Source organism: Zeus faber, assembly GCF_960531495.2.
Source record: "Zeus faber genome assembly, chromosome: 6".
Lineage (NCBI taxonomy): Eukaryota > Metazoa > Chordata > Actinopteri > Zeiformes > Zeidae > Zeus > Zeus faber.
Window position 1 is genome coordinate 35066957 of NC_137201.1, and position 23599 is coordinate 35090555.

General features: G+C 47.1%; 2 protein-coding genes across 5 annotated transcripts in view; both read right to left on the reverse strand.

Annotated features, from left to right (window-relative positions):
- Nucleotides 1-106: 106 nt before the first annotated feature.
- pdcd2l (programmed cell death 2-like) lies at nt 107-2642 on the reverse strand. Its single transcript, XM_080001931.1, has one exon. The coding sequence runs from the start codon at nt 2255-2257 to the stop codon at nt 1181-1183; it is 1077 nt and encodes a 358-aa protein (XP_079858057.1). The 5' UTR covers nt 2258-2642; the 3' UTR covers nt 107-1180.
- A 368-nt stretch (nt 2643-3010) lies between these two features.
- The window catches only part of immp2l (inner mitochondrial membrane peptidase subunit 2), a 22419-nt gene continuing 1830 nt past the window's right edge, over nt 3011-23599 (reverse strand). For all 4 annotated transcript variants that reach the window (XM_080001969.1, XM_080001970.1, XM_080001968.1 and 1 more), the window contains 5 exons: nt 23516-23599; nt 21469-21572; nt 3851-3916; nt 3610-3712; nt 3011-3542 (listed from right to left, as the gene is read on the reverse strand). The exon at nt 23516-23599 is cut by the window's right edge. In XM_080001969.1, coding sequence (XP_079858095.1) covers nt 3408-3542; nt 3610-3712; nt 3851-3916; nt 21469-21572; nt 23516-23599 — 492 coding nt within the window. In that variant the 3' untranslated portion in view covers nt 3011-3407. The remainder of the gene's footprint in view (nt 3543-3609; nt 3713-3850; nt 3917-21468; nt 21573-23515) is intronic.

Sequence of the window (23599 nt, forward strand, 5' to 3'; positions counted from 1 at the left end):
GGAGCTCGGCAGTTTGATTAAAATTCATTTTGATTGAAGATGAAGCTCAGCTCCGTCTGTTCATCTTGACGAGACAAACGTGAACAGAAGCACAACAAACAACTGATTCAGTGTTTTTGTGTATTTTGATTTCTAGAATAAAATCCAAATGACTCATCTTAATGTTGACGATAAAGAAAAACATTTTAAGAGGAAAATTCACATTAAATACACAAACATTCTGCAATATTCAAATGTAAAACCAGCTTTAGTTTTTAGAACAAGGTTGAACTTTTTGTCTTGGAGGATTCATTCGTTCCTATTCCTAAATGACAAACTGTTCAGCGGCAGAGTCACACGTCACATTTTGGTTTCGCCGACATCGAGCTGAGATGAAGGAGAAACCGAGGTGCGAGTTATATTCCGGCTCGACGACAACTTCCTGTCGAGTGAGGAGGCGGCGGAGGAGGAGTAGCCCCAAAAACACCATCTTATCTATTGATCGGTTACTAACTGGGATTCACTGTCAAACGTGATTTGATGATTTTACTGTTTTGTTTGTGACAAAACTTCACTTCCTGTTTCCAGGAACAAGCCGCTCCTCTCTGTTCATCTACGTTCTGACAAGGTGTTGACGTACATTTTTTAAAGTGCCGCGTTCTTAAAAAAAGAACAAAATGTATATTTTTAATGCTCAATATCTTCTCCTTCTGTGGGCTGCTCCCGTTAGCGGTGGCCACAGCGGATCATCTGCCTCCAACACATTGTGTTCTGCGCATCCTCCTCCCTGACACCACCCGCCTGCATGTCCTCCCTCAGCACCTCCATCAAGCTTCTCTTTGGCTTCCTCTTTTCCTCTTGCCTGGCAGCTCCACCCTCAGCCTCCTCCTCCCAATGTAACTCTCATCTCTCCTCCACACGTGTCCAAACCATCTCAATCTGGCCTCTCTCACTGTCCAACCTGAGCTGTCCCTCTAACGTCCTCCTTCTAATGATCAATACATTCCAACAAAAAAGTATCAGAACAAAGTTTTATTTTGGGAGCCGAGTCTGTGGAGCCTTGAAACAGAGTTTGGATTGAAACAAGCAAAATTCACTCCTCCTGGCGGAGGACACTCTGGTCAGAACCAAGCTGCAAACATGTCTCCGCTTCAGAAGCTGAATCCCACCGTGATGGAGTTCTGGGAACATGCAGCCTCCATCACCTGAAGAGCAGCTGGTCCGGGTCGTGCTGGAGGAAGGTGAACTCCTCCCTGGGGGAGCGGGAGGTCCAGCAGCTCCCCCTGCAGGTGAAGACCAGAACCGTCCCGAACTCCAGCTCGGCAGCGGGGTCCGGGCCCTGCGGCCGCAGCAGGTTCACCAGCGCCGGCATCAGCTGCAGCTCGAAAGTCCTGGGGCCCCCGCAGGCACCGCAGGCCGGGGGCCCCCGGTGGAGGTCGGGCGGAGGCTCCGAGATGAAGAGCGGCTCCCCGGCCCATCGGTACCGCAGGATCTGCTCCGGACACGCGGAGATCCGCTTCAGGAACCTGGAGAACACGGCGTCCCCGTGCCGGGCTTGGCTCTTCTCATACTGCTCCTCCTCCGTCTCCCCGCTGCCGGCCCGCGGGGCCTCCAGGCCCCCCACCACCACGCCCTCCCGCCTCTCGTACTCCCGCAGCAGCAGCTGGGCGTGGTCCAGGTCCTCCTCCGCGCACAGGTCCGACTCCTCCACAACGCTGACGAAGAACGGGCGGAGAACTGGGACGTCCCGGGCCTCCTGCTCTCCCCCCTGCAGGGTGAGGTTGTGCAGTCTGACATCCAGCTCCGGGGTCTTCACGGCCCCCTCTCCCACCGGAGAAGAGACTTTGTTCATCAAAGTTCTGTCTCCTTCCTCCTCCTCCTCCTCGCCCCAGTCGTCCGCCCCGGCGCACCAGTCCGGGGAGGACGGGGGAGGTTTGGTGGGGACGGGCCGGGTGACCTCCGGGGCCTGGGAGCGGAGCGCCCTCCAGTGGCCCGGGCAGGCGGTACAGGCGAACAGGTGCAGGGCCCTGTGGTCGGACTCCAGGGGGCAGTAGACCTGCAGCACCAGGGCCAGCGGGGAACCGCACGGGACGCAGCGGGGCCGCGGCGCGGCCACACCGGGCAGCGCGTCCGGGAGACCCCCGACTTTATTGGTCCGATAGGAAGTGAGATGGCGGCTGGAGTCCAGGTCCCCGTCACACAGTCCGAGCAGCACCGGCTCCACCCGCCGCGCCGCCATGTTGCTTGTTGCAGGCGTGTCGCATGAGTGTGACGTCATGTCCCGCGGTACGCCGCCATAATATGTCCGGGTAGAAAGTGACCGTCGCGTTCCAGTACCGAAGGTCACTTGTCTCGTGTTCTGACATGAACAGATCTCTACGGGCTGCTGCCAAGAAATACATGAAACAATGACCGGCTGGAAATCAAGAGAATATTATCAAGTGCGAATGAAAACCGAGTTCACCACATCGGCGAAGTTATAAATGTTATTTATAATATTTTTTTCTCGATGAGATTTCTAACATTTGACGCTGTCGGTCCCACTTTGTCCACCAGAGGGCAGCACCACAGCGTGACGCTTTATAATTAGTATGACTCATAACACACGTGTAAAATATTATTATACATAATAAATATAGTGTAGGGCTTTTTATTGTCAGATGAATAAATGTCTCTTACTGATGATCGGGGGAATCTCTTTGTTTTGCTCATTTAACACTTATTACTTATTGTGTAGTTTTCGACTTCATTTTTAAATTACAATGATTATTTCATAGATTATCATTTGTATTATGATTGCATTGGGTCGTTTTTTTTAATAGTTTGACCTTTGTTTTTAAGTTGAATTGTTATTGTTTCCAAATCAAATCTAAATGCATTTTTTAAAACGTGGTGCAGTGCTTTTCCACAATGGTTTGGGGTTTCCTGAACACAGACACAGGGGCTCCTGCAGAGTATTGATCACTGATCAGATTTTAAGCACGATGTCACCTCTTCCTCTTCCTGTTCCATCCAGAGCTGAAGCGTCGTGTTACAAATTAGAATAACTTTATTAAACATGACTGTCACAGCTTTTCAACCTTTCAAACTGAAACATGAAGCAGGATCTCAGACTTTGAATATCCAAATAAATACCAGGATGGTCTCACTCCGCCCCTCCCGGACAACTCCCAGCATGCATCGCACCCATGACACAGACCGCACAGCCGGAGGAGCATCTCTCCAGCAGCAGACTTCAAAGGGGCCCACGCCCCGGTGAGTACATAGTGCCGGAACGCAAGGCATTCTGGGATGCCCCAGCGAGTCCTCCATCTTGTTTTGTGACACTGCGACGGCGCTAAGCATGCTGGGACTTCTCACAAGGCTGTGGCAATGTGACAGAAATGTGTGTGACCTTTTATTGGCGTGTGTGTGTGTGTGTGTCCTCCTCAGCCCTCCTCTTCTTCGGTGGTGTCCAGGTGCAGCGGGCCGCGGTGCGGGGGCAGCGACGGGCAGATCCGTTGCCAGCGATTGGGCGGCCACACGATGTGGGAGGCGTGGCCATGGAGCAGCCCCACAGACACCTGGGGAAAAAACACCTGAAGGTTAAGAAACCAGAGACAGACAGACAAGCAGACAGACAGACAGTACCGGTCCGAAGCTGTTGCTGTCCAGACTGTGCCCGTGGTGGTCTCCTTCGATCCAGACGTGTCCGTCAGGGATGCGGACGTAGCGGTTCTTGTGTCCCAGCGTCCTGAGGGGAAGACAAAGCAACGCTGGAGGAAGTAGAACCAGACCAGAAAAAGCAAACGAGCGTCAAGTGGAAGCTGCTGGAGAGAGGGGCGGGGCTGTGACCTCATGCTGGGCTGTGACCTCATGCACCTCCACCCACCTGATGAAGTCTCCCTCCAGAGCGATGACTCGTTTGATGATGTTCTGTTGAGGATTCCTGGGAGATCTGAGAACATAGAAAGAAACACTGAATACATCTCCTCCTTCCTCTCCTCCTCCTCAGTACTTACTACTTCCTACACTGAATGTCTTTGTTGTTACTGCTCAGTGGGGGGTCTGGAATGCTTCAACCCACAAACTTCCCATAACCATCACAACGAGTCACGTTCGATCCCTTGGTATTGATCTCCACTGATCTGTCGCATTTGTTTACCCTTAACTTTACTCCATTGAAGATGGAGCAACCTACCCATCTCACTAATTGGTAGGATAGCAGCAGTGAAAATGAATATACTACAAAAATAAACAATATTTTTGATGACCCCATTCCAACCAACCGTACATTGGTTTAATACTCTAGACTCAATAGTCAATACATTTTATTAGAAAATCAAGAAACTGAAAATTAAACAAGCAACACGACAGAAAAACAAAGACTGGAGGCCTAGCAGCCCCAAACTTTACATACTACTATCTAGCAAACCATCTTCAATTGATAATTAAATGGTTCCAACCAGAGCAACAATTGGACCATGGATGGAGAGACATTGAACAAACAATGTCAGGAGTTATCATTATCTGATCTACCATTCCTTAATCAATAAGGAAACAAAATTGCTTTAAAAACCCATTTATCACAACTCTGTCAGCCTGGTGGAAATTCCTCAAACCTAGTGGTCACTCTATCTCCAATCAAATTCACACCAATCTGGCACGACCCAGATCTTCTGCTTAAAAACAGAACAATAATCTTCAGGTTTTGGAAAAGACAAGGAATGACTCGTCTGGAACACATTTTTGACAACATTTCACTTACATCCTTCCCAACCTCAACCCAAAGGTATAATATCGTGGCCACGGCTTCCTTCAATTCCTTCAACTACAGCAGTTTCTAAAAGTTCAAATCAAATTGACGAACATCCTACAACCACCTCCGATGATTGAACATCTTACTAATAACAATCATTTAAAAAATACCTTTTCCAGAATATACAAACTTTTATCAAGAACATGACACTTTATCGTTACCTACCATGGAACGGGAAAGAGACCTTGCTGTTCTATCAACCTGTGGAAGCTTATTTGCAGCACCACCTTTTCTATGACCCACAACTCCAAAATGCAACTCATCCAGTAAAAGATTCTGCACAGAGCTCATGTCACTGAACACAACATGTTCAAAATGGGTTTTGTGGATGAAGACGTTTGGCTACAGTGAGTAATAGATGTTGATGAGTTGAAACCGTTTCCTCACTGACTCACGCTCCAGTCTTCCTGAGTCGGGGTAATGTTGTGGTGTTTTGGGGCCATGGGGGGTCCTCCTGGTCTGCCAGGGCTCTGTGGTGTGGTGGTTGCCGTTCTGTGGTCTGCATGTGGGCCGGTCAGGGGCCGGTCAGGGGCCGCCATGACGAGCTGCTCTGTGCGCCCAGCGACCTGGGGGGGGCTCGGGCCGGGCGGGACATCTGGCCGGTGGTGTTGCTCGGGGTGTTGGTGGGCACGGGGGCCACGCCGGCTCGCCCATGAGGCGGGCGGTTCTGGGGGTTGTCGGCCTGTGGCCCCGGGACCCGGCTCCGGGCCCGAGGTCCGTGTCTGGTGTCCGCGGCCCCAGTGCTACGCCCGCCGCTGCGTCTTGCTCCTGCAGGTGGAGTTGCTTGTCTGTGTAGGATCCTGCCTCAGTATGTGCGTCTTGTCTCCTCGCGCTCCCTGGGACGGGGTTAAGCTCCTTGGGGCCAGGCGTGGCTGTTGCTCAGCGGGCTCCCGGCTTCTCTGGGGGCCAGGGGCTCTTCTGTGGCTGCAGGACTCAGGGGTGGATTCAGGACCTTTTCTGCTGCTTGGAGGCTACGATATAATACCAAACTTATACAGCACAACACACACACACACACACATATACACACACACACACACACACACACACACATACACACTCATACACACACACACACATACACACACACACACACACACATACACACTCATACACACACAAATACACACTCATACACACACTCATACACACACACATACACACACAAATACACACTCATACACATACCCATACACACACACTCATACATACACACACATTCACACAGCACCGGCTTTGAACACAGCCCTGAAAACTACAGTGTGTAGTACTCTATGCAGACATGTTCCCTGAGTTTCTGCTCTCTGTCTCTCTCTCTCTCTCTCTCTCTCTCTGAGGGATTGGAGGTGTGTCTTCCTCGGTCTCGGTGGAGGACTGCAGCCTGGCGGTGGGGAAGGCTGTCGGCTACAGCAGCGTTGTGTCCGCAGCGCGGATGAACAGCGCGGTGGTCATCTTCCTGGATGGCGTAGACAAGGTGAACGCGGTGGTGGCGAGCGGCGTTACGGTGAACGAAATGTTCGTTCCCGTCCTGCCTCTCTCCACACCGGCGAAGAGGGTGAACCTGACGAACGTTTATTAAAGACGAGACCCTCACTAGGGAACTGGCGAGGCACGGGAAGGTGGTGTCGCCAGTTAAAAAAGTCCCGTCGGGGTGCAAGTCGCCGCTGCTTAAGCAGGTGGTGTCGCACAGGAGACACGTCCTGATGGTGTTGAACAACAGGGCTGCGGAGCAGGACAATGTGTCCTTAATTCGGGATATTTTGGACGTCTCTAGTTCTCTGGGCATTGAAACTGGGCTCATTTCGCTAGACCAGGAAAAGGCGTTTGACCGGGTTGAGCACCTTTACCTCTGGAAAACTCTGGAGGCTTTCGGCCTCAGCCCAGGTCTGATAGCCATGATCCAGGTTTTGTACCAGGACATTGAGAGTATACTGAAGATTAATGGAGGGCTGAGCGGCCCTTTTAGAGTGTGTAGGGGGGTGAGACAGGGCTGCTCCCTCTCAGGGATGTTGTACTCTCTGGCCATAGATCCATTGCTGTGTCAATTAAGGACAAACATTGAGGGTGTGTTTTTAAACGGTCTGAAGAGAAGCCACATTTTATCAGCCTATGCGGACAACGTCATTGTTTTAATAGAGAAACAGGACGAAATTAGCAAACTGGAGGGGATCATCAGGGACTTTGGGCTGTTATCAGCAGTGAAAGTCAACTGGGGCAAAAGCGAAGCGTTGGCTGTGGGCGGATGGAGGGGGGGACTTTTAAAACTGCCAGGAGGCTTACAGCGGCGAAGGGATGGGTTTAAGTATCTGGGAGTGTTTTTAGGGAGCGAAAGTATGGTGGGGAAGATTTGGGAAGGACTACTAGGAAAGATACAGGGCAAGCTAAGAAAATGGAGGTGGGCACTGCCACAGCTGTCCTATAGGGGCAGGACGCTCATTATTAACAACCTGGTGGCCTCACAGCTGTGGCACAGAGTGGCCTGTGTCCAACCACCAGACCTGCTAGTTAGGAAGATACAGGCCGAGCTGATGGACTTCTTTTGGGGGCGGAATTTCCACTGGGTCAGGAAGGAAAGGGTCTTTCTGCCTAAAGAGGAAGGGGGCACAATGTGGTGGACATCAAAAGCAGAGTGGCAACTTTTAGGTTACAGTTTTTACAGAGGTTTTTAACGGGGTACTTTAATGTTTGGAAGGACGTGGCGGGCTTGGTCTTAAAGAGGACTGGGAGGATGGGACTTGACCGCTCGTTGTTTTTAATGGACACAAGTCTTTTAAACACGTCGAGCTTACCCCGTTTTTATCAGGAGCTTTTTAAAGCATGGGGGTATTTTAGGAAAAGGAAAAGAGAGGCTGCAGATTCCCTCCACTGGCTCCTGGAGGAGCAGGTGATCGGAGGAGCCAGGCTGGATGTGCAGGACGGGGCCACTCCAGGACTGAGGAGCATCCTGAGTGTGGAGTGTGTGGTGTGTAGTGTGGGGTGTGTAGTGTGTGGTGTGTAGTGTGTGGTGTGTAGTGTGTAGTGTGTGGTGTGTAGTGTGGGGTGTGTGGTGTGTAGTGTGTGGTGTGTAGTGTGTGGTGTGTAGTGTGGGGTGTGTGGTGTGTAGTGTGTGTAGTGTGTGATGTGTAGTGTGTGGTGTGTAGTGTGATGTGTGTAGTGTGTGTAGTGTGTAGTGTGTGTAGTGTGTGGTGTGGTGTGCAGTGTGTAGTGTGTAGTGTGTGGTGTGTAGTGTGGGGTGTGTGGTGTGTAGTGTGTGTAGTGTGTGATGTGTAGTGTGTGGTGTGTAGTGTGATGTGTGTAGTGTGTGTAGTGTGTAGTGTGTGTAGTGTGTGGTGTGCAGTGTGTAGTGTGTAGTGTGTGGTGTGTAGTGTGTAGTGTGTGATGTGTGGTGGGTAGTGTGTAGTGTGTGAGGAGGTTGATGGTTCCACGCCCTCCACATACACATCCATGTCAAACTGTATGGAATTAAAATAATAATTTGAATAAATTAAATCCAAAACACAAATTTAGGCTCCAACAGTTTCTTGTAATGAGCAAATTAAACATCCGTCTTGGAGGTGGAGGAAAGCACCTCCACCCCCACGACGACCACCGCTGGTTAACTAGTGGTTAACTCAGGACGGAGACAATGGACGTCGCCAGACTGACTCGGAGGACCATGAACCAGGTTGCTCAACAGGCGGTGCGGGGTCCTTCATTTGAGAACGTTTCAGGTTCCACCAAACAACCATGTGACGGAGGAGGAGGTGGAGGAGGAGCAGCAGCAGTTTAAGGTTCATGTTCCACTGAAGGTCTAACTGCACCGACCTCTCGACTCCATCACTTCAACTCATTGTTTTGGCTCCGGCTTCTTTGACGGGTGGAGGTCGTTGTAGAACATGAAGCTGCTTCTGTGTTTTCTGCATTTTTTGCGTTTTCTGCGTTTTTTGCGTTTTCTGCGTTTTGTTTCTCTTTGTTTTTCAAGCGCGCTACCGTCTTGAAGGCTGCTTGTTGAAGTGGTCGGGCCCCGAAGCTGGAGCCGGTAGAGAACTTGGCCCCGAAACAACACCAAGGCCCCGAGGTGAAGCAAGCCGGGGATGTGTCGAGGGATGACGTCACTTCCCCCAAACAGGCAGCAAAGCCTCCATGGTTCCAGTCAGTAAACAGGTTGCTCAGGTGCCCAGGTTGGTTCATCAACAGTGAACTGGAAGAAGGCTCCACAAGCTCCTGTGAGGACCAGGAATATTAATAACCCTTCATTCTTTGCTTCATCTGGTCAGATGTACGTTGAGGCCTCCAGCCTGAGCTGCTTGTTTGATCCTTCCAGTAAAATGAGTTGAAGCTCATTGAAACATCAATCCAGAGCAGCTCCATGAAGCTGCTGATGAAGAGGAACAAGAACCATCTGCTCTGTTTACATCCTGATGCTGCAGCTGGAACTGAAATGTGATGACCTGCAGAGCACCAGAGGAGAGCCGGTTCACAGCCAGATTGGAGCCGGATTGGAGCTGGATTGGAGCCGGTTTGGGGCCGGTTTGGGGCCGGTTTGGAGCCGGATTGGAGCCGGTTTGGGGCCGGTTTGGAGCCGGTTTGGGGCCGGTTTGGGGCCGGTTTGGGGCCGGTTTGGGGCCGGTTTGGAGCCGGTTTGGAGCCGGTTTGGGGCCGGGTTGGGGCCAGTTTGAGGCTGGTTTTGAGCTTTGAGCTGGTTCAGAGCTGTGTCCTCGTGACTGAAAAAACTGACATGAAGATCTGATCCTAGATGATCCAAACGGTCCCAACACCTTTCCACTAGCTCAGTGGAGCAAGGCACTAACACTGAGAGGGGGTTATGAGCTAAACCCTATGAACTTACTCCACCTCCCATCAATAAGACAACAGACGTAGGCGGTGCTGAACGCTCTGTCACGGCAAGCGCACTCAAGGTCATAAATGAGTGGGCTTTGTGTCTCTTATAAAGTGGTCTGTTTTCATAGACAGCGACCAGATCTCCACAGTGTTCACTGCTCGGGTCCCATCTGACGTCAGACGGCTCCGTCTCCGGCGGCTGAATCCTTCTACCCGCTACCTGGTTTGTGCCAAGGTCTGGGGCCTGCAGGCAGACAGCAGCAAGGACTGTGTTGTTTTCACCACCAAGGCCCTAGAGTGTCACCCGGAGGAGAGCGAGCAGCGGGACTGGCTGGTGATGGCGGTGTGGGCGGTGTGCCTCATGGCGCTTGCTGTAGCTGGATGCGTCAAATGTGCATCTCTCCACGGTCAAGAGATGTACAGGAACTTAATAAGTTATCAGACAGAGACGAGCACTGGCTTAGATTCCCCTTCTTCCTCTACTCTTTTGGAAACTGAAATTGACTCACCAGAAACTAGAATTTGAGCCTTTGCCCGGGAGAGAGAGTATAACAGAAGGTGGTATTACAAGCTTATTGACTCAGTGGAACATGAATGCATGTACTACACACTGCAAACTACACGCTGCTGGACTGGACAATCAAACTGGTTTGCCTCTGTTTTGGTATAATGCAGGACAACTGAAGCATCATAGACCTTAAAAATATCTGAATCAGAGACACTGTTCTGTTTTCTATTCTGGTGTCATCACTACAAACTGGGATTCCCTGAATGTGTTCATCATGGTTACTGGTTCATAGAGCAGTGAGATCAGATAAAGGAACAGTACAGACATATAGTACAGCACTGACAGTAAAGACAGTACACTTCAAACTGGAAAACATGGAATGTACAATAACCCTTACTGTCATGTAAACACTTTTATGAGCTTATCCATTTTTTATTAAACCAGTGTTGTCTTTGGTGTTTTAACACTGAATTACGCTCCTCCGTCACAACGCTCATAAGCGTTGAATCAGGGAACAAGCTCAGCACTGAAATGCAGAAGCAGCTAGAGATGAATGACGGGGCGAGTGATTCCTCCTTCCTGTCGGAGCCGTGACGTCCTGACAAATACACGGCTCTGCCTTGGAGACGGATTGACGTTGTCACGGAAACAGTGAAATCTCACAAAGAGGGTTCTGCACAAGGAAGTGGGGCTGTGTATGCGCGTATACTCAGGATGGGTATTGGGCAGGATCTCACGATTCATGGCTCATGGCGTGCGCACTACCAGAGAGTTTGTGCTTTATAGTTGCGTGTGGCATGTAGATGACGTGGTGATAATCCAACGAAAAACCAGGGAGCGCTGTCCCTAACCCACCAGGGGAAACTGAAAGAACTGCTGTAAACACTACAAAGAAGTCCTGAGGGAAGGATGTAAATAACTAGAAAAGAACAGTGAAATTAAAACATGCATGTTTATTGACTGTATCACTGCAGGTTTTAGATATCGCCGTCAGTTTGTGAAAATTGTCGGTGTAAACATGAGGAAGAAGTCTGAGGTATTAAAATAGCCCAAATCTCTGGCCAGAGACGGCGCGATCTACTTCCATGAATTCAACGCCATCTGGTTATTTTTGTAGTCAGGCATGGATGGACGGAACAGTTTGTATCTGTGGACCATCCAACTTCAATATCCTGAAGTGCACGACGTGAAGTTCAAAAATTTGGGAGGTGCGCGCCCTCGTAGGGTGCTGTAGCGAGCACCACAGTGACGTAATTTATGGCGTGCGCACTAAACGACACTACAGCGGCGGTGACTAGAAAGCAGCTGGTGGAGCTGGTGGAGCTGACCAGTACAACCAGCCTACTGGTTGTACTGGTCAGCTCCCAGTGTCACCAGTAGCAAACTGTGGCAGAAAGTTCGGTTTCTGTTCAACTCTGAAACGAGAAGCAACCAGCAGCTTCTGTTAGAGGACGAATCAAATTTTGTATTATTATTATTTATTTATTTATTTTATCGATCTCTCCTCTGTCCCTCCTCCTCCTCCTCCTCCTCCTCCTCTTCCTCTCAGCTGGTACTCCAAACTCTCAAATGAGACAAATCCAGTGAATTAGCTCAGATCACAGCAAAAAAACCCACAATGCTGCAGCCTAATGATGATAATTACAACTACAGCTAATTGGGCATTTCAATTATTTGAATTGTAGTTGAGAGTTCAGGGGAGAGACGAAGATCTCCAGTGTCGTTTGGATGGATATTCTTCTACAGTCTCAAGCCTTCCCCATTAAACCTCTGGGCTGTGTTTGAAACGCAGGGACAGATGTAGGCTTCAGTCACCGTCGTTTCGACGCAGTCAGTGGACAAAGTGCGGCACTTATTCCCTAAATGGAGCAGAAAATGGGTCTGGAAGTGATGTGGTCTGTCTCTAGAGAGCTAGCTCAGCCACACCGGAGGAGAAAGCCTCACGACTGGAAAAACACTCTGCTATTTTTCATCACACCGGTGGCTAAATTCATTCTTTATTGGTAAAATCTTTCATGAAACACAGCTGGTGACGCTCTGCCATCCCTCCAGAGAACATCAGGAAGGAGACCACAGCTCATGTTCCCATCTCCAGGATGGAATCAATTCGGCGTCCAACTCCAACTTCAGGTATCAGGGTTTAGTACGCTTTGATTTGCAGTCGGTTCTGCTGGATTAACCCTCAGGGAGAATCCATCCCACCGTGTCCTTTTTCTGCTCCGAGCTTGACAGACAGCCACAGCCAGCGCCAGTCTCCTCGGTGCTGGAGCTACAGACCAAGCACGGGAGGTGGACGCAGAGCATCAGCCCCGCCGGAGGTTTGTAGGAAGAACAACATTCATGGATTCCAAGATTTTTACCTAAAGTTTCCACCACATGAGCTCTGACTGGTATTATGGAGTTTCATAATAAAAACTGAATTTGTTAAAAAAAAAAAGAAGTAAGTTCCTTCAATAAAAGTTAATTCTCCCGTAATTAGACAGGTGGACAGAGATACAGTTTGTGCACGACCATGAGTTCATGAATTATGCAGGAGCTGCTGTGTTTTGAACTGTGTGCTTTCATGATTTAACAAGGATATTACAGGATGCACAGCGGAGGTGGGCGTCATGCAGCAGTGGCTAAATCAGACTGAGAAATGGGGAAGTGTTTACTGAACCTGCCAGATGCAGATGTGACCAGACTGAGACTCTGTCAGGCATCAAATCACAGTCTGCATCCCAGCATTTCTCCAAAACTAAAGTCTGACACCAACTTATAGAAGTAGTTGCCAAGTTGCCAACCATGTATCAGCTGTTCCCAAAACCGACAGCACAGCTGCCAATGTTGTATCATTTCAAAACTGAGTGATAATGATCCGATATAATTATCATCCATATTTCAATTTCTCACTGGTTTCACCATTTTTGGAGTTGGAGATTGAGTTGCTTCCCAGGCGCCATGGTAACGCACTGTTCCTAGATACTAGGTACGAGTAAGACATTAGTAAGATACTAGTAAGACACTTAGAAACTACTAAGACACTAAGATACTACAAAGATACACATAATACACTCGTAAGACACTAAGATACTAGTAAGATACTAGTAAGGTACAAATAAGACACTAGTAAGACACTAAGATACTAGTAAGACACAAATAAGACACAAGTAAGACACTAAGATACTATCAAGACACAAATAAGACACGAGTAAGACACTAAGATACTAGTAAGATACTAAGATACGAGTAAGACACTAAGATACTAGTAAGACACTAAGATACTAGTAAGATACTAAGATACTAGTAAGACACTAAGATACTAGTAAGACAAAAATGACACGAGTAAGACACTAAGATACTAGTAAGATACTAAGATACAAGTAAGACACTAAGATACTAGTAAGATACAAATAAGACACTAGTAAGACACTAAGATACTAGTAAGATACTAAGATACTAGAAAGATACTAAGATACTACTAAGATACTTGTAAGACACTAAGATACTAGTAAGACACTAACACACTAGTAAGACACTAAGATATTAGTAAGACACTAACATACTAGTAAGACACAAGTAAGACACTAAGATACCAGTAACATACTAGTAAGACAATAGTAAGACACTAAGACACGAGTAAGACACTAAGATACTAGTAAGACACTAACATACTAGTAAGATACTAAGATACTACTAAGACACTAAGATACTAGTAAGACACAAATAAGACACTAAGATACTAGTAAGACACTAAGATACTAGTAAGACAAAAATAAGACACGAGTAAGACACTAAGATACTAGTAAGACAAAAATAAGACACGAGTAAGACACTAAGATACTAGTAAGACACTAAGATACTAGTAAGATACAAATAAGACACGAGTAAGACACTAAGATACTAGTAAGACAATAAGATACCAGTAAGACCAAAATAAGATACTAGTAAGACACTAACATACTAGTAAGATACTAAGATACTAGTAAGACACTAAGATACTAGTCAGACACAAATAAGACACTAAGATACTAGTAAGACACTAACATACTAGTAAGACACTAAGATATTAGTAAGACACTAACATACTAGTAAGACACATGTAAGACACTAAGATACCAGTAACATACTAGTAAGACAATAGTAAGACACTAAGATACTAGTAGGACACAAGTAAGACACTAAGATACCAGTAACATACCAGTAAGACAAAAATAAGACACGAGCAAGACACTAAGATACTAGTAAGACACTAAGATACTAGTAAGACAAAAATGACACGAGTAAGACACTAAGATACTAGTAAGATACAAATAAGACACTAGTAAGACACTAAGATACTAGGAAGACACTAAGATACTAGTAAGACACGAGTAAGACACTAAGATACTAGTAAGACACTCAGATACCAGTAAGACAAAAATAAGACACTAGTAAGACACTCAGATACCAGTAAGACAAAAATAAGACACTAGTAAGACACTAAGATACTAGTAAGACACTAAGATACGACTAAGACACTAAGATACGAGTAAGACACTAAAATACTAGTAAGACACTAATATACTAGTAAGACACTAACATACTAGTAAGATACTAGAAAGACACTAAGATACTAGTAGAAACTGCTAAGACACTAGTAAGACACTATAAGACACTAAGATACTAGTAGAAACTGCTAAGACACTAGTAAGACACTATAAGACACTAGTAAGATACTAGTAAGACACTAGTAAGACACTAGTAAGATACTAGAAAGACACTAGTAAGATACTAGTAAGATACTAGAAAGACACTAGTAAGATACTAGTAGAAACTGTTAAGACACTAGTAAGACATGTGCAACAGAAAACCACCAGTATCACTGGCAACAAGCGGCTGGTTGCCAGGTGACGGGGGGACCCTGCACTGGGCCTTTGATTTGAACCTCTCAACATATTTGATGGTGTAGGCCCTGTCCCCCCATCCCTCAGCTCTTCAACCATCTGCCCCCCTCATACTCTTCCCCCTCCCCCACACATTCTGTCCATCAACACACCACCTGCCCGCCCACACCACCAGCTCTCCCCAACACCACCACTGGACTCATCACACACAGCACACGAAGAAAGAGCTGAGTAGACTCGGACCAGGCAAGGCGGCGGGTCTGATCCTCCCAGCTATGTGGAGTACTCCAAGACAACTTGAGGCTGGAGGGGGTCCCTGTGCTGTGGAAGACATCCTGCCTGGTTCCTGTACCAAAGAAGGCGCGCCCTAGCGGCCCCAGCGACTACAGACCAGTGGCGCTGACTTCCCACCGGATGGAGGCCCTCGAGAGACTGGTCCTGTTACACTTCGGCCCCTGGTTAAACCGTCACTGGACCTCCTTCAGTTCGCCTACAAAAGGTGGGAGTGGATGACGCCATCATCTTCCAGCTTCACCGTGCCTATGCTCACCTGGATAGGCCGGGTAGCACTGTGAGAGCCATGTTCTTTGATTTCTCAAGTGAGTCAACACCATCCGGCCCCTGGTGTCCCGGATTGTAGACTACCTGACCGATCGGCCACAGTACGTTAGCTACAAGGCTGTGTCTGACACTGTTGAAAGCAACACAGGGGCCCTACAGAGGACGGTCCTGTCACCCTTTCTGTTCATCCTCTACACCTCAGACTTCCCTTACAACTCCAAGTCCTGCCACCTGCAAAAGTTCTCAGACGACTCTGCCATCGTGGGCTGTATCAGCGAGGAAGGAGGCTGAGTACTGGACTCCTTCATTGTGTGGTGTGGGCTGAACCATCTGCAGCTCAACACTGGCAAGAGGAAGGAGTTGGTGCTTGACTCCAGCAGGAGGAAAACACCTCCCTACACCGGTCTCCATCCTGTGGGCGCACACACGCGCACACACACACACACACACACACACACACACACACACACACACACACACACACACACACACACACACACACACACACACACACACACACACACACACACACACACACACACACACGGTCTCCTGCTGCAGAACCTTAACCCGAGCTCACGCTCAGAGGCTGTAGTTCAATGTCGCTATGACGTCATGATTTAAATCCAAGTCTGTCAAAACATTGTGGACCCGAGCCCAACGCCCCGACAGGTTGCGACGGGGTCCAGGTCTGAAAGTCCGTCTCCTTGGAGGACAGACCCGGACCTTTCATTATAATGGATCACAACGTAGTGAGGACAGTCAGAAACAAGTCTGCATCACAACCCTCCAACATTCCCAACTGATCACACTCTTTTCAACAGAAACCACCAGTGAACTCCTCTTCCTGCTTTGTTGATGTCAGAACTTCAAACACTGCTCTTTAATCTATTTTATTGACTTTCGATCAATATACGACCAAGTATTAAGTATTATGATATTTGATTTTGTCATGAGTGTGGAGCGGTACTGCTAACTGTTAGCCCCGCACCGTTACACACCAGATTTATGTCGCACAATTAGAGAATCTGTGAAGAGAGTCTGGTCACAGTGTGATGAGTGAGGCGTTGCCATAACAACACAAGATTAATAGGCAGCGTCATTAGTGTCCGATCAACATGATGAATTACAACCGCTACAAGCAGCTTTAATGAGAGTTATTTTAGTCAAGTAACTGATATCTGACATTATCCTATGGAGTTGTATTATTTACCAAGTGTTGATCAGAGGAATCGATCATGGTGACTGGGTCAAACTGGGGATGAAATCAAGTCTAAAGAACAGTTTTTAAAGAATGTTCTAGAGATCAGACCTCCCAACAGTAACTGATGTGATTACTTCACATCATGAAGACACCGTCAAAGTCAAAGTAGATACAAGATCAAACACAACTTGAGTGGCTCTGTGATAGAGGTCTGAGGTGCTGTGGTGGAGGTCTAAGGTGCTGTGATGGAGGTCTGAGGTGCTGTGGTGGAGGTCTGAGGTGCTGTGATGGAGGTCTGAGGTGCTGTGGTGGAGGTCTGAGGTGCTGTGATGGAGGTCTGAGGTGCTGTGATGGAGGTCTAAGGTGCTGTGATGGAGGTCTGAGGTGCTGTGGTGGAGGTCTAAGGTGCTGTGATGGAGGTCTGAGGTGCTGTGATGGAGGTCTGAGGTGCTGTGGTGGAGGTCTGAGGTGCTGTGATGGAGGTCTGAGGTGCTGTGATGGAGGTCTGAGGTGCTGTGGTGGAGGTCTAAGGTGCTGTGATGGAGGTCTGAGGTGCTGTGGTGGAGGTCTAAGGTGCTGTGATGGAGGTCTGAGGTGCTGTGATGGAGGTCTGAGGTGCTGTGATGGAGGTCTGAGGTGCTGTGATGGAGGTCTGAGGTGCTGTGGTGGAGGTCTAAGGTGCTGTGATGGAGGTCTGAGGTGCTGTGGTGGAGGTCTAAGGTGCTGTGATGGAGGTCTGAGGTGCTGTGATGGAGGTCTGAGGTGCTGTGGTGGAGGTCTAAGGTGCTGTGATGGAGGTCTGAGGTGCTGTGGTGGAGGTCTAAGGTGCTGTGATGGAGGTCTGAGGTGCTGTGATGGAGGTCTGAGGTGCTGTGATGGAGGTCTGAGGTGCTGTGGTGGAGGTCTGAGGTGCTGTGATGGAGGTCTGAGGTGCTGTGATGGAGATCTGAGGTCTTGTGCAGTAGTATCACCATGGCAACCGGGGATAAACACACTAATCAGTAATCCAGACTGAAAGTGAACATCTGGTGTTATTTCACACTGAGTGGGCGTGGCCTCCCATGTTGCCATTTTAATAAACTATTTGAACTTCCAGAAATAATCATTTTGAGCCGCCTGATGTCAGACTTGACCACATAGTTCAATGTGATGAACTGATATTAACTTCAAGTAGATACTGTGATACATATTTCCCAGCATGCAAAGTTTCTCCTGCTCCTGACTGGGTTTGGGTTTGTCCAACTTCTGTGTTTTATTTGGGCAATTGTCACTGATTTGCAAAGAGAATGCGACGCTCTGAGTGAGAGAAGCAACACAGGTTCCACGTCAGGTGTGGTTACAGGAGGACGGGCTCCAGCCGGCCCTTCCCCTTGACACTGGATCCAGGAGGTTTTTTGGACTTTTCACTGCAGAAAACGTCACATGTTGGCTCAGAAAACCAGCAATGAAAACAAGTTGCATTTAAGCTGCGGAGGTTTCTCCACGAGGCCCGAGCGATGTCTCTGAAAGCTGCTCAATAGTGAAAGACCGCCAAGGTGAGAACAGTCTGTCCGGTTTCAACTTCCTCTTCCTGTCTGGAACAGCCCAGCTGCCGAACCCTGACGGCCAATGCAGAAAGAAGGGAGGTCACGGATGCACCGCTGACCGGACGTGATCCAGCAGAACTGACGGATGGAATTTGGACGGAAATATACGACGAAGGAAGAATTTGAGCAAAAAGAAGAACGACAAGTGTCTTCACAACAATTCATGAAGATTCATATGAAGGTGCTGCAGGTTAGACCCGGGCTAGCCTGCTAGCAGTACATTTAATCCTGAATGAAGCTGCTACCTTCCATGATCCATCCCAAACTTTGACATATTCTGTAGGTTGGATAATACATGAATAAAATGAAAAGCGATCCCAGACCACGACTGGAGAAACTCCTCCTTCTCATGGCCCGGTGGAAAGCGTTCGGTGGTTTGGAAGCTCTGCATTGGGGAAAATAGCGACCGTATGTAAAAAAATAAAAATAACCAAGTCACTTGTCAGATTTTAATAACATGCAACCATAACAAGCCCAAAAAAAAACACAACCCATGAGCGGCCATTTTTTCAGTGACTTAAAGTGACGTATGAGGAAGCCTGCTTCATGGTCGTAGTGTCCCTGAGTGGGCGCGGCACGAATGAAGTCCATCGCTACGGCGTCGCACAGTGATTTCTCACGAGGGCGCGCACCTCCCAGTTTTTGGGACCCTTTGCCGTGCGCTTCAGGTTCTTCTTCTTCGGTGTTGGGGCTCCCGCCCTTCTCCTTCTGCGTCGTCTTTTCCCCCAAAACAGTAATAAAGGGAGGATTTCTTTCTCCTGGAGGTTCAGCAACTCCATGTTGTAAAGCACCATGACGTTTTCATAGACTGGCTTTGTTTACGTTTGCATTTCTTCGGGTAATAGAAGCTGGAGGAGAGTTCCTTCAATTTCCTCTGGTGATTTGTGCACAGCGCCCCCTGTCTTTCAGGGGAATATCACCACGCCAACGCACAATTATAACGCATGTGCTCTCTGGTGTGCACACCATGAGCCACACGGCTCGCTGGCGGTGACTATAACAGAGCCTTAAACGGACGCTCCCCCTGTCCCCCCGGGCGGGGTTGCACTGACAGTGTTAGAGAGGAAAGATGCAAACACTGGCATGGCTTTACGGAAGAACCGGTTTATGTATTTCAACACAACATAAAAGTATATAGATATTTAAAAGTTGAAAATATATTGATATACGTAAAAAAGTCAGTATAGCGCCCAGCCCGAGCGTGATGTGGACCACCGAGCGCCGCATGTGTGTGTTCATTTAACCCTGACAGAATGGGATGTACACCGTATCTGACACTGACCAGTCACCAGTCACGGCCGATCAAGCGCTGCATCTCTACCTCAAACTCTCTTCATAGACCTACTAGAATATTCACAGACCTCAAGTCAACGTAAAACTTTATTTAGACACTATAAACAACCTCTATTTGGGCTTTTCACACTTTCCAAATAAATGACCTTTAAAGACGCTCAAGTGAGTATTCGGCCGCCGAGCTGGTCTGCTTTTCACCGTGATGCTGAATCAACACTGAACCACCGTGTCCGCTTTAATCAAACTAAAATCAATGTTCACCAACAGGAAATCGATGGCTTGTAAATAAAGACTCTGGTGATTCTGGTCACACCTGCGGGGGAGGCTGGTGGTGCAGTGAGAGAGGGAGGCTGTCTCCACAAAACAAAGATGAAAAAACACCGGAGAGGAATCCTAAACTGTGAGCGGCACCTTCTACAAGCTGTGAGACGTGAGGGGACGTCCAGCAGGTCACTCCTCTGACCTTTGGCCAGTCTCAGCTTCCTGGAATCTAATAACACTGATTGAAGCATTTAAATCAGAGTTTCAGTTTTTCGGTAATTGCCGGTTTTTGACCGGGAAAATCTGTTGAAGTCCGACAGTACTGGTACTCCTCACTAAACGTCCTGTTTAACTTAGGACCAGCTCTGTGACCAGTCGGTATTGTACACTGTGTACGATACCAAGCATCTCATCACCCTTATATACTATATACACTATATATACACTATACACTATGTATACTATATATACTATATATACCAGCCACACCCCCTTACAGTGAAATAACACGGTCACCCCTTATCGACCAATTCACTTAACAACCTGGTTGTAGGAACAGAATGTGGTCGTTAAGTGAGGAGTACTTGTGCGTGTGTGTGTGTGTGTGTGTTATAATTTTCACCCAGTTATATATATTATATATATATAACTGGGTGAAAATTATTCCCTCTAAGCACAATTTGAGTTAGTGCTGGAAGATAAAACAACAACAATAATTATCAACGTATTTTTTTTCCTCTTTGTCAAAATAAAACAGACTCGATCATTTTGATAAAAAAAATTCTGCAGATCTGTTTATTTCCACGTGGGCAAGTTGCAACAGAAAGCCAAACAGTTTGGACGATCCAAAGCTGACATTTCACCTCTGACCAATCACGTTTGTTGATTTAGAAATAAACCTCGCCACCTCCCTCATAGGTTACACTTGTAAATGTTTTTATTATATTTAAGTTCTGACCCAAAGCAGAGGCTAAATATCCATTGTGTAAAATAACACCACAAACTTTATTATTTATTTAGACCTACTTGGCATTTTTATTTTGTTTTTGATTTGATCCAAATGTTATTTTCGTGAAATGTTAATTAAAACGGCTGCACTTGTTACTTATTGATCACGAACAGAAATTTTTTGATTTCAAGTAGTGATATGCGTAATATTTATTTATTCATTTTTAAAAAGGCGTTAACTGACAGGACTTTATTTTATTTTTAATATTCAATTTAAAATATTATAAATACACATGCCTTGATGATGTCATTCTTTATATAACCTGCCTATCAAGTGTTTTTAAGCTCAATAAACACAGGTAATATTTGACTGGAATTTCTCCCGGTTGTCCAGGACATTAATCTTCCAGGACACGTTGACGGCAACAACTTGTACTTGTAACAGAAACTCTGATTTAAATAGTGAGCCAGATATCCCAGCATGCATTTCAACAACAACAACAACAACAACATCTCTTCCATCTTCCTGAGAGCAATCTGGAAGGAGGAACATTCCAAGGACAAGAACGCAGCCTGCTCAGTTTGGGAAACGTCTGCGAGCGAGGAGAGAACACAAAGTACAGACAGGAGCGATGTCAACTCACACCATGGAGACGATGTCACCGCGCTGCACCTGGAAGTTCCTCACCCTCCACCGGTTCAGCAGCACCACGTCACAGTCCGAGACGCCGTCCGGGTTCAGGAAGGGCTACACACACACACACACACACACACACACACACACACACAAAAACAAACAAATGTGTCTTCTGCATCCCATGCAGGCAGGGGCTTCTAACCTGAACATGCACGTGGTGGTGGTGGGAAGAAACCCACGTGAACATGGACAGAACATGCATGTGCAGGTTTCCTGAACAGGCGGTTTCTTGCCGTCAGGATAACCGAGACTCTGGTCCAAAACAAATGTTTCTGTGCCATCACAGAATTCCTCGTTCGGAACCAAAGTCTGAATCCTGGTGAGTTCCTTCTCCAACAGGAAGTGGAAGGTGGAGACTAGGGATGCAACGGTACACGGTATGTTATCCAACCGTTTGGTACGTCCCCTACGGAACAATACGCACATGTGAACCACGGTATTACTGTATGACGGTAGAAATCCAGCGGATGAGTCGGTGCCATGTAGGGGCGTGGCGTGCAGTCAGTGCAGTGCAGGGTCCGCACGGAGCACCGCGGCATTTCTCTATTTCTGCGAGAGCTCTAGATTTTTTGTAAACTGCCTTTTCAAAGAAACACAAGATAAAACTACATAGAAATGTTTTAGTAAAGAGAGCAATCAATCAAGGTATCCAGTTGGAAAATAACCCCCTGGAATTCCTCTTTATTAAGAAAGTTCTCTTCAGACGCTCTCTCTTTCACTTGCACTGGTGTCGGGTCGTTCACAAAACGATCCGGTTGTTTTGAACAGCTCTGTTGTCGAATGAAAGGAACTGAGTCTCACTGGGTGATGAGCCCTTCTTTTTTGTCAAGTTTTACAGTTTTATGTTGTGTTTGTTTAAGTTACCGTCTCCTACCGCCAGAAAATGTTTCCCACTCCATATAAGAGGTGTCCTAAGCTCCTCCCTGTCTGAAAAGGAGCGCACCCACTGTCACGTCAGGTTCACAAAGTGAAGGCACCACACACTGGTCTGACTGAGCTTTTATTTTACTATTATTATAATTTATGCTTGAAAAATACTTTTTCTACCTGTTCTACACAAAAATAACTAGCTGTAGTACTAGTTTTTTGTTTTTTTTTTATTGTGAAATGTTTTATATATATGTTACCCACCGCAGCAAAACCAACCATTTCGCGCATTTCAAAAATCAGCCAAAATAAGTTCAAAAAACCTTTCTTGAAGGAAAGGAAGATTTTTCACTGACGTCAACATCCGTGAGCCAGACGAGGACGTAAGCCAGACAAGGATCCGGTTTTACTTGTCCGTTAAAACTCTGTGTTGTTATTGATTACGAGAAGTGGGTGAAGGAAGATCAAAATCATATTTTGGACCTTAATCTGACCAGTGCCATAGATCCAGGTCAGTGTAAGCAGCACGTACTGGACTTCATGTTCCACCATGACAGTCAGTTCTCTGACAGCGACGCTGAATGTGCTTTTACTCTGGACTTGGAGAACATTTCATACAGTGGATTTCAACCCGAAGGTGACGATGAAACGGGATATTGACAAGAACCACCAGAGGAGACCGACGACACGCCTGTTGTTGTTACAACCAAAGAAGTTGATGACGTGATGAAGTCCGCTGAGGTTGGTGATTTAAAATAAAATAAAATAATTCCACTTTTATAGAACATGTATATTGTTAGTGTTGAGTAAAAGCTTTTTTAAAAAAAACAAAAGTAGTTGTGTTGTTGACGCTGTTGACATGCAGCAGTATATTTAGCAGCCACGTGGCTTTGGCTCCTCGCTTCGTTGTGGAGCTGAATGAAGACGAGTCTCAAGGTGATTATCTCAGAAACACTGTTTGCCAAACCCTTGTCATCAACAAGTCATAGCTTTAAAAAAAAAAAATATATATATATATATATATATAAAGTTAATGAAAATTTATTTACACCGAACCGTGAGCCCACCGTACCATTACATCCCTAGTGGAGACAGGAAGTGGAAGGGGAAGCTGGAAGAAGTCTTACCTGCATGGAGTTCCCCTCCACCCGGGCCACGTAGGCCAGCCGGTCCAGCACTGTCACTGTGACCGGGACCGCCACGAAGAACCC